At 36.7% G+C, this 11,910-nt stretch overlaps 1 protein-coding gene across 1 annotated transcript; it reads left to right on the plus strand.

Moving 5' to 3' along the window:
• The first annotated feature begins 1,102 nt into the window (after positions 1-1,102).
• Positions 1,103-11,292, plus strand: LOC127653834 (mitochondrial glutamate carrier 1-like). The gene is made up of 10 exons (XM_052140615.1): positions 1,103-1,194; positions 2,906-3,015; positions 3,458-3,583; positions 4,334-4,389; positions 7,675-7,765; positions 7,887-8,005; positions 8,886-9,078; positions 9,166-9,320; positions 9,398-9,473; positions 10,094-11,292. The coding sequence occupies exons 2-10, from the start codon at positions 2,999-3,001 to the stop codon at positions 10,251-10,253; spliced, it is 993 nt and encodes a 330-aa protein (XP_051996575.1). The 5' UTR covers positions 1,103-1,194; positions 2,906-2,998; the 3' UTR covers positions 10,254-11,292.
• The last annotated feature ends 618 nt before the right edge of the window (positions 11,293-11,910 follow it).

An 11,910-nucleotide genomic window follows, 5' to 3' on the forward strand; every position in this document is an offset into this window, starting at 1 on the left:
AATACTCGACAAGTCTCAACAAGTCTTTAACTAAAAAGAAATGTGTTAGAATTTAAGAAAAACCGAGAAAAACTAACAAACAAACAAACTATTAATCGGTTCTGCAAGTTCAATAAAACTGTGCCGGAAAATCATAGTGAATAGAAATATTAAAATGAACATTAGCTTTGTATGTCAAAATGTTATCTGATAAATTGCTGTGGATCACATGCTTTAAGTCAATGTGTTAATAAATCTGTTACTGATGCGTGAGTGAATTAAATAGACTTTGACTGATTACCTCACTTATAGTGCTGATTGCCATTTCATGTGACCATTACATGTTATTTTCAGGCATATGAGTCAACTGTTTACTCAATTTAGAGTTGTATTTCAATCTCAAGCAGAGAAACAAAGAATATCAGCTTTATCTGTGCACTTTCTTAAGATTAATTTTAATGCCACAGCGGACCAGCGGCGTTAGATTAGAAACTTCCAGGAATGTGCATGCACCATGCTCTGTATGAAGGAAATAACAGTGTTTTAAATATCTTAATTACAGTTAGGCTGCTTAAACCAAACATGTAAACCAATATTGTGCCTCAAGACAGTTTGGAACCACAGGTGAAGAAACAGGGGTGTATAAAAAATGGAACTTGCTTTCTTTTCAAGCTTTAACAACAGTCAAATGTTTACCTTTTCCACTCAGGCTTTCTAATGCGAATTCGGGTGATCAGAAGAACTGACTAGACTTTCTATGGCAGTTTCATGCTAGCAGTTTCAGTGACTTTCCCGCTATGCCAGGATATTGAAATTAAAAAGCATAGAATATTCAGCCATTTGTCACCGTATGTTTACGCGTATAATAGCAGAAACTATTAAAACGTTACAGAACTAAAATACCCTTGGCTTTTCTGAAGGCTACTGTAATTTGAAGCCGGAGAGCCTGTGAATTGAACACACTAGGTGAAAGGGTCCCCCTGATTGGAGTTCATGAGAGGCAGAACTTAAAGCTGACAAGCGAATGGAATCTGGGTACTCAAATATTATGAGGTATGATTGGACGTGAAAATGTACCCCCGCCCTGAACGCCCCGCCTCTTGTTTTAAAGCCGAGAGGAACTTCACTCCATTCATTCAAATTTCCTCGTCGCGGAAGGTTGTAGAAGACTTGAATTCGTTCAAATATTTGAACGCTCCAAAAACGATTTGTGAGGTGGGTGTTTACATAAAAGCCGGGTGATGTGTCCTAGTCGTAACATAGAAGTTATAGAAATGCTATGCAACACGCCAGCTGTTCAAATGTTTACCAGTCAACGTTAGTCTACTTACTATCAATATCTTATTTAGATAAGGTGGGAAATGTGTGCGTTGACGTATTTGAACTTTTTATTTATTTATTTTACCGGCTTTGGTAAGTCGTCTATTCAGACCGTTTTAGGCGGTAAACGGAGGTATTTCCGCTTTTCTAGAAAGGTGACCGGCTGACTGACAGACTGCATTTCCTCAAACAGCTTGAGAAGTATTGCTTTTATAGTTACTAAAACTTCCGCGTACATCACAAGCGAATTACCTAAGAAACACTATCTTTGAGAATTTGGCAATTTGTGTGAGGATATGTAAAAAAAAAAAAAAATTATCGAAATGCCAAAGAAAGAACAAAGACTTGCGTTGTATGTGAGCAAAAACGGGCTTCTGTGTGAAGAATGTCATTATGAAACATGCTAGGTCTTGATGTTAGCTTGTTACATTCCTGAGAAGTGAAAGCCAAGAGCAAAGGCCACTAACTATCTCTACTCAACAGAAGCAGGGATGCTGTTACACGCCACAAAGCCAAACCCCCCGGACTGAACATGGGCGTAGTACGCATGCGCGCAAACATACTCGCGAGCCGGTCTTGTTTTGCCTTATGAGTCAGTCAGTGTTTTGGCCAGGAGGTTATATTAAAGCGTTCGTCAAGCTCTTCCTACGCTTTGGGTAAAGTGAGGTGTAACTTTTTTTTTTTTTGTTGTTGTTGTAGTGTACTAGTTCGTGTCTACAGGCTTATGTTATTATAACCCTTGTGCGACCTTCGGGGAATTTTTATCTTTTTCATTTTAGTTTCTTCGATCAGTTTGGCTGTTCATGAAAACGGCATAAATTTTGCCAAAGGTGTGTATTTTAGGGGGAATTTTGATATTTCAACCTCCAGTTTCTATAATGCAAAATGGTTACAATCAGGACAAACATTTCCCCACTGAATCCCAATAAAACCCGCAATATTTTATCCAGTGCCATTAAAGCATAATATCATGAATTCTACGATATTATGCTTTAATTCCGGAGCCCTGGCTTCAACATTTAAATTTTGTATATTTTCCACCATGTTTTGCCTATGGAGCAAATGCATGCAAATACATGCTTTTTCTGTTTGCTGTATTATAGAGGACTGCAGGCCAATTAAATCATTGATGCGTGTGTGTGAACAACAACAGTTCCATTATGTAAACAAACTGGTATTTAAAGGTTTAGCATCCTGAAAATGAATGAATGAATATTTGGTAGTTATGATCAGGACTGATGTTAGTTAAAAAAATCTTAAGTCAGTGAAAGTGGAAAATTATATTCATAAATAATATTTTATGGCTGTTTTTTTTTTGACGTGGACATTTTTGTCCTCTAATGCCGTGTGTTTTTATTTATTTTTGATTTGTCTCCTACTTTGATTTTGATGCATTATTAGTCAATGTTGTTGCTAATCATTGACATATCCCAGACTGAACCCAACCCCAAAAGAAATCCTCATAGCATTTAGTATATGGAAAATGTGTTTTGTTTGTTTTTTTTAAAAAAAGTGTCATTATTTAAACTAAACTTGTGTAGTTTAGAGTAAATTATTGTTATTTATGCACAATGGTTAATTAGCCATTGCTCTCTATTTCCTCCAGGTCTCTGAATTAGAAGTGTGCACATCCTTTATCACTTACTGCAAGAAGCCGTTTCACCACTCCTCTCTATCTTCACATTGCAGAAGTTCCATAATGTCTCAACAGATCAGGTAATAGAGGTTTTATTGGATGTATATTCTGTAAAATATAATTCATTTTGAGTTTTTGAAATGTGCTCCATGTTTTGGATTCAGAAATTGTACAGTATTGGAAAAATCCCTTGAACTATTATTGTTTTATTTTTTGTATTATTAAATCGGCTATTTATTGTGTATCATTAAGAAACATACATTTTTATAAAACATTTATTTTATATATGCTAAATATTGTCAAGTTTTTATCAATTTGTTACCCCCCTTCATCTAGCCTTTGAGTGTATAGTATTTATTAACCGAAATAAGTCACCTTTAATGTTAAATGAGAACTATTGTTTAATACATTTATTTGAGATATAATACAAATGTTTTATATTATTTTAAGTAATCATATTAATTTTAAATATAGGCATTATATTAATTATATTTATAATTTTATTTAAAAAATTTTCCATAGCCTCCCTGCCAAACTGATCAATGGTGGCATTGCAGGCATCGTTGGGGTCACTTGTGTGTTTCCCATCGATTTAGCCAAGACGAGACTCCAGAACCAAAGACTAGGCCAGCAAGTCTACAAGAACATGTGAGAACCATCCTCAATTTTTTTTTTCTTTATAGATCTTTATACTTTAAGCACAATCTTTTTGATTACAATATCTATAAATGCATTTAAATTTGTTCATTTAGTGTCTCTATTATCCAAAGCGACTTGCAAAATGAAGAAAAACACAAGCCCGTTTTCATTTAAGAGTTAATTAACTGAGCAATGCCGTAATACTGAATTTCAACCGTAAATTAGAACAGTGCCAAAGCTAGGGCAGAAGTTAAATTACAGAACAGCAAAGAAAAGGAGATTTTTTTTTTTTTTTTCAATTTACTCACAGAAAATTTGTCTTCAGTTGTTCTGTTTAAAGTTGTGATTGTCTCCGCAGATCAAATGGAGGCTATAGGTTTTATAACTAATATATATATATATATATATATATGAACATTTATAGTTCAACAAAGGGTCAATATTATAGTATCATGAGTGTCATATTTGACACTCCTTCTTTTCTATTGGCTGTGTGACAGCCTTTGATTTGATTATCTGCCTCGCATCACTTGCTAATTCTCGTGGAATGTGTGATGCATGGTCCGCTGTATATTTCCGCCTGACAAATGGCTTCAATGGCAACGGTCACTTCCAAGCCTTATTAGGATTAAGGCCAGTTTGTGTCTCACGTATGATGTAAACCCATACAGGACGCACCCCACATAATAGATTATTTGGAGGAAATCACTAATGTAGTGTGATTCATTGTATACTATCATGTCTTTGGTTGATCTTCAGGATTGACTGTCTCATCAAAACAGTACGTTCTGAGGGATACTTTGGCATGTATAGAGGTAAGATGTACTCATTTATTTATTCAAAAGTGCCTTAATGCATAGCTAAGCCCTATGTAGAAAAAAAAAAAAATAATAAAATAAATATATATACATGTGCACACCCTAGTATCATACATGTGCACACACTAGTATAGTCCCCTATATGGCATGATGGGTACACATGAATAGACTTGAGGAATCATGTCAATATGACTTTGGTGAATGAACTAGAATAGATTGGCTTGTGTTGTGGTTATATTATATTACACCATTTTTCCTTTCTACAGTAATGTCTAGGTGGCTGTGCTCTATATTTAACACTATGCATTAAAGGGATATTTCACCCAAAAATGTAAATGGTCAAGCTCATATTGTTAAATAATAATTGATCTATTGTCACACATTATACGTACATTTCTGCATATATACAGTGAAATAATTTTTTTCACATAACCCAGCTAAGCTGGGGTCAGTGTGCAGGGTCAGCCATGATACAGCACCCCTGGAGCAGATAGGGTCAAGGGCCCAACAGTGGTGTCTTGGCAGTGTTGAGGTTTGAACCCCCGACCTTCTGGTCAGTAACCCAGAGCCTTAACCGCTGAGCCACCACTGCCCTAAACCTGTTCCTGAACAGTAGGCCGGTTCCAAACCTGTATGATTTTCTTACATAATATACAAGAGGATATGTTTGACAGAATGTTGCACCAGTCACCATTCACTTTCATTACATAACATTTTTCCATACAGTGCAAGTGAATGGTGACTGACTGTCATTCTGCCTAATATCATCTTCTGGCTATCATTTATGCTGTCAGTGCTACCATTTACCAACTTGAGTAGTGTGTGTATATGTATATATCCCTCTATCCCTTATTGTTTAATTTGCAAAAAATATATATTATATTTGGTAGTTCTGTGTGGCCTTGGTTATTCAACAGACCAATTCAAAGTGTCCTTGAATGGAATTATCTGTAGTTTGGAGGAGATTGGAGTTGGGAGATTTGTGCCGGGTCTCCGTTTCTGTGAGGAATGCTTTTGTTTGCATCTGTGTTTTTCATGTTACAGACATTGGTCTCCGCTGGGATAGTGAAGGCTAGCCGATAAGGCGCAGCCACGCTGGAGGCAAATCATTTATCCTGGTTCTTACCCACTCTGCTCTATTATAATTGGCATCAATTGTTTATTTTGTTTTACATATAGATAACATTTGGGTTTTTACACTTGTGTCTTTTGTAGTTGGTTATTCTTTTAGTTTTTCACTTTCTTCACTGTCCTTTGTCTTGACTTATTTGGTAATAACCCATCTTGCCATGTTCTGTTAACATCTAGAACTATCTTTGTTGGATATCCATCATCACTCACTCTAATTGCTGCTGTTATCTTTTAAGATCTGTCTGGTCATGTGCACAACTGCTGTGCTTTGTCTTTAAAGACAGTGGTATTTGAATATGTTCCAAAATGTTCTGCCTGCATCCATTTCTTTGTTTCATTCTACAGGTGCTAGTCATATAATTAGAATATCATCAAAGTTTATTTATTTCAGTAATTCCATTCAAAAAGTGAAACTTGGATATTATATTCATTCATTACACACAGACTGGTTTATTTCATTTAACTGTGATGATTAAAACTGACAACTAATGAAAATCCCAAATTCAGTATCTCAGAAAATCAGAATATTACTTAAGACAATACAAAAAAAGGATTTTTAGAAATGTTGGCCAACTGAAAAGTATGAGCATGTACAGCATTCAATACTTAGTTGGGGCTCCTTTTGCCTGAATTACTGCAGCAATGCGGCGTGGCATGGAGTCGTTCAGTCTGTGGCACTACTCGGGTGTTATGAGAGCCCAGGTTGCTCTGATAGCGGCCTTCAGCTCTTCTGCATTGTTGGGTCTGGCGTCTCCCATCTTCCTCTTCACAATACCCCATAGATTTTCTATAGGGTTAAGGTCAGGCGAGTTTGCTGGCCAATTAAGAACAGGGATACCATGGTCCTTAAACCAGGTACTGGTAGCTTTGGCACTGTGTGCAGGTGCCAAGTCCTGTTGGAAAATGAAGTCTGCATCTCCATAAAGTTGGTCAGCAGCAGGAAGCATGAAGTGCTCTAAAACTTCCTGGTAGACAGCTGCGTTGACCTTGGACCTCAGAAAACACAGTGGACCAACACCAGCAGATGACATGGCACCCCAAACCATCTCTGACTGTGGAAACTTCACACTGGACTTCAAGCAACGTGGATTCTGTGCCTCTCCTCTCTTCCTCTAGACACTGGTACCTTGATTTCCAAAGGAAATGCAAAATTTACTTTCATCAGAGAACATAACTTTGGACCACTCAGCAGCAGTCCAGTCCTTTTTGTGTTCTGACGCTGTGTCTTGTTCAAGAGTTGCTTGACAAGGAATGCGACAGCTGAAACCCATGTCTTGCATACGTCTGTGGTGGTTCTGTCTCCAGCTGCAGTAACTCTTTGTGAATCTCCCCCACATTTTTGAATGGGTTTTGTTTCACAATCCTCTCCAAGGTGCGGTTATCCCTATTGCTTGTACACTTTTTAATTTTATTTATTTATTTTTTATTCTACCACAACTTTTCCTTCCCTTCGCACCTCTATTAATGTGCTTGGACACAGAGCTCTGTGAACAGCCAGCCTCTTTAGCAATGACCTTTTGTGTCTTGCCCTCCTTGTGCAAGGTGTCAATGGTCGTCTTTTGGACAGCTGTCAAGTCAGCAGTCTTCCCCATGATTGTGTAGCCTACAGAACTAGACTGAGAGACCATTTAAAGGCCTTTGCAGGTGTTTTGTGGTAATTAGCTGATTAGACTGTGGCACCCGGTGTCTTCAATATTGAACCTTTTCACAATATTCTAATTTTCTGAGATACTGATTTTGGGGTTTTTCATTAGTTGTCAGTTATAATCATCAAAATTAAAGGAATGTGTGGAATGAATGTATACATTATCCAAGTTTCACTTTTTGAATGGAATTACTGAAATTAATCAACTTTTTGATGATATTCTAATAATATGACCAGCACCTGTACTTTATTTTCTGACATTGCTATCCTCTCTTTCTTGATATACTAGTAAAAGTTTGTGCTAAATCCCCCTCCATCATCAGCTCACAGTTCTAATATATTGTTAGTTTGCTGGCACTTTATTTTAAAAAATATTTTTGAATTGTATTATTTTGATAGGTTCATGCTGTAGACTTCTCTGGTTTGATGGTGGTGGGGAATGTGTTTACTGATCTGTGATTAGTTGTGGTGTGGATTTCCTTTACCCTCTGATTTTTGTCTTTTAGGTGCTGCAGTTAATCTGACATTGGTCACTCCTGAAAAGGCCATCAAACTAGCTGCCAATGACTTCTTTCGGCATCACCTCGCCAAAGATATGTATGTTTGCCTCATGCACAGTTATGAAGTTGTTTATTAAATAAAATATTATATTGATGGCATATATTTGTGGTGTGTCTTATTTAATGTCTATGCGTAATCTTTGTATTGTTAATTACAGGAGAGGGCTGTCTGTATTTAAAGAGATGTTGGCTGGATGTGGTGCTGGTATGTGCCAGGTTATCATCACCACTCCAATGGAGATGCTGAAAATTCAACTACAGGATGCTGGGAGACTAGGTAAGATTGTAACCAAGTAAAATAGGCTATTCTGTGACTGGAGGACTTGATAGTTTAGTTTCTGCTGGTATTGTCAGAGGTTGGGAGGGTTACTTTTGAAATTTATTCCACTACAGATTACAGAATGCATGCTATAAAATATACTCCAGGTGAGTAACATATTCTATATACTTTGGATTACTTCAGAACTGGTAGATTTGTTTTGACTATAAAAACTGAAGCCAGTACATTAAGACAAAATACACATGTTAAAATTACATTCTCTGAAAAACCTAAATATCGTATGTAGTGTTGTTTCTAAAAGATGAACTGAATTGATCTTGTTAAGGTTTTTTTTTAGATTTTTTTTTTTTTTTTACAGGAAAACTATACAAAAATTAAGAATAAGATTTTTGCCCTTTTTTATATCAAAGGTTTAAAAATTTAATTATAAGCCAACGTGAATGTTCTGGTAACATGTGCATGTAAAATTAACATTTTACTTTAGTGTAAAGCTGACAATTTACACAAGGTTTATTTCTATTTCTTCTGCTCCAAACTTCTGTCAAATGTAATGCATCGTAATGTTTCACAGTTGTTCAAATGCACTTTGAATCGCATCATTTATATGTATGTTTTCCATCTGAAAGGACTAAATATTAAATGAAACAAATAACAATAAAATCCAAAGTAATCTCTTCAGTAATCAAAATACTTTTAAATGTAACTATTCTAATTGGCAATTATTTAAATTGTAACTGTAGTGGAATACAGTTACTTCTGTTTTATATTTTAAATATGTAATCCCATTATTCCCCATCCCTGGTTACTCTACAACAGAGCCATGTACATTCAGTAGTGGTACATTATTAACTATAATAAACTCTGATTTTCTTCACAGCTGCACAGCAAAGAAAGCCAGGCCTAATCACTCCCACTAGACTGGTGGCCACAAACACGGTGTTGAGTCGCTCCTATAATGTTGTGCCCAACTCCGCACCCAGGGCTGTATCTGCTACCCAGATCGCAAGAGAGCTGCTGCACACTCAAGGAATTCAAGGGCTCTATAAAGGCCTTGGTGCAACTCTACTGAGGTAATGCAAATGTACTTTAAAATCCAAAATATGCAGAAAGTGTAAAACATGTTGACTGAGACTAATTTTTAGTTTCCTTCCTTTCAGAGACGTACCATTCTCAATTGTCTACTTCCCTCTCTTTGCAAATTTGAACAAAATGGGTAAGCCCTCCCTCGATGGTGTGGCGCCATTTTATTGGTCGTTCCTGTCTGGCTGTGTGGCGGGTTCCACAGCTGCTGTGGCCGTTAACCCATGTGATGGTAAAAAAAAATTCTCAGTCTCTTTGGCGCTCTTTTGGAAGGAAGTGAACTAGCTCACTTTTCTTTTTTCTCTCCAGTGGTTAAAACCAGACTGCAGTCTCTAAACAAAGGCGCCAATGAGGACAGCTACAGTGGCATAATCGACTGTTTCAGGTAACACACGTACTTGTCTTGAACATTATGATTCAAAGACTCCATGAATTCATTTCTGTTAGCATCTATAAACTAGTGTACTATTTGACTTAAGTAACAATTTAAATTTTCTGATGCATCGCAATATTCACTTGTTCTCTATCGATTGTTAAAACCCCAGATCAATCTTTTACAAACATGTTTGGTGAAATCTAAAATTTTTACAATGAAAATCATTGAGTGCTATATTGAAAAATTTGCATGGTGGGGTAAAGAAGCCATTCGAAGACTATTGTTTATGTACGCTTTTTTTTTCTTTTTTTTTTTCTCCAAATTATTGTAAATACTACATGCATGTAAATAATAAAATGTGTGTGAGATAAGATATTATTTTGTTGCTATTTCAAGCGATCCTATTTATGGATGAATACATGGATTTAATTATCATAATTCAAAGCATTGGCTGAAAGATAATTTTTTCATATGCAAGTGAATGGATATTATAAAATTTCACTTAGCTGATATATGCATTTTAGAATTTACAGTCTCTTATCTGGGAATACAGAACAAAAATTTTGGTGACTTGCACAGCACTCTAGAAAGCGAACATAACCATTGTCTATTTTTCTTTGCTTCTACAGAAAAATTATTAAGCGAGAAGGGCCATCTGCTTTCCTAAAGGGGGCGAGCTGCAGGGCTCTAGTCATCGCACCACTGTTCGGCATTGTTCAGGTTATGTACTTTATCGGGGTTGGAGAGTTTATCATGAGCCAGTCCCCCTTAAAACTAATCTCAGACTGAAAGCACCCTAATACCTCTAAAAAGAGTCAACTAAAACTATGGCAGCTACACAACTAACTGTACATTTTCGACAAAGATAAACATTAATCAAGATTGTAGAGTTGCTGTGAGAAGGGCAACTTTAAGCTGGTTATAAGTTTTTCCAGCCATACCGCACTTCCTCTATGGTTTACAGGCTTATTTGATGGGCTGTGTATGGCCAGAATTTGCACTTGTTGGTAAGGATATGTCTGGACAAGGGCGCTTAAGATGTGCTTGTGTTTTCTAGAAGCATATGTGAAAGTGGTCCCTCAATGAGGGAGACTGGTGTCGTTGTAATGACACTAAATTCAACAATTATCGTTTTTGTGGACTTAATTTCATCAATCCACTTTCTACAACCCTCTCTTTGTATCAATATGTGTTTTGTTTCCATGTACAAAGATCTTTATTTCTATTCATCTATTTTTGTCACTGTGAAGACTGCCAATGTTTAAACAATTGGGTGCTTGGAAAGCTTTCAGACTTGAATTGCTTAGTTTTTGGGAAAGGTCATGAACTGCATTTCATTCCACCAAATGCCCTGCATCTGTTTCCGAGATGTTTTTTTGCAATCTACGAAAAGGCTCCATGGCCTAAAATGCAGGAACCAGGATTACCATGACGACTATCCAAAACAAATATTTGATGCATATCATTTATGCAACGTATATACAATTTTGTTACATTTGACAACATGCATCTTTTGTTAGATGGACCAGCACATGTGCTACTGTTGTTTTGCTCTCAGGGATTTTTAATCCCAAAGCATAGGTCATGTTTTTTAGTGTCATGTTGTTTGCCTTTAACATGGTGAATAAAACTGCACAGTGGTTGGAGGGTCTTAAAAGCTGGATATATAAATGCTACATTGTTTTGACCAAAAGGTAATAACATAACCACGATATGGAACATAAAATAAATGCTGTGATCTGAAAATTTCAACCTTTGTGTGCCCTTATACATTTCCGTTCTATTCTTCAGGGTATTTTTATTGCCTTGTGAACGTATTTCTTAATTTCTCAATGTCAAAGCGATATACATGTGACAATGGAATTAAACTTCCCCCCCCCCCCCCAAGTTGCAAAATAACTTTCAGAAGAGCAACTACGCACATGGTGGAGCACATTATTGCTATTGTAAACGCATTTCAAGAGGAGCTTTGTTCTTTAGAAAGGGGCAAGTAATTGAAAAGCAATAGTTGATGGTAGAGCTGCACGATTAAAAGATCACGATTATGACACCCACGTGACCTCATTTCTAAATTCTAATGATTCTATTTATATTAATGCTCCAGTGGCATGCATTTGTAAGGCAGTCAAATGTCAATTTGAAATTCACTTCAAGATGCATTTTTAAATGTTGATAAACTTTTATATGGCATCTACAAAACACTGCGCTCCTGCATGAGACACTGAAAAAAAGCTAAAACGCAGCAGCCAAAGACTGTTCAGCCCAGTGGTTTACAAACTGCAGAGTGCAGCCACGATTAGCCAGGAGTGTGACAGAATCTCTAAGATCAAGATTTTAATAGCCACTGATGCTAAAAATGGCGACATTACCAAGATCTGACTAAATTTACTTCCCGTTCGCATGGCGTGCGCATCTTGTGACACATGCAGCGCTCCTGCACGAGAGC

Source organism: Xyrauchen texanus, chromosome 13 (genome assembly GCF_025860055.1).
Source record: "Xyrauchen texanus isolate HMW12.3.18 chromosome 13, RBS_HiC_50CHRs, whole genome shotgun sequence".
Taxonomy (NCBI): Eukaryota; Metazoa; Chordata; class Actinopteri; order Cypriniformes; family Catostomidae; genus Xyrauchen; species Xyrauchen texanus.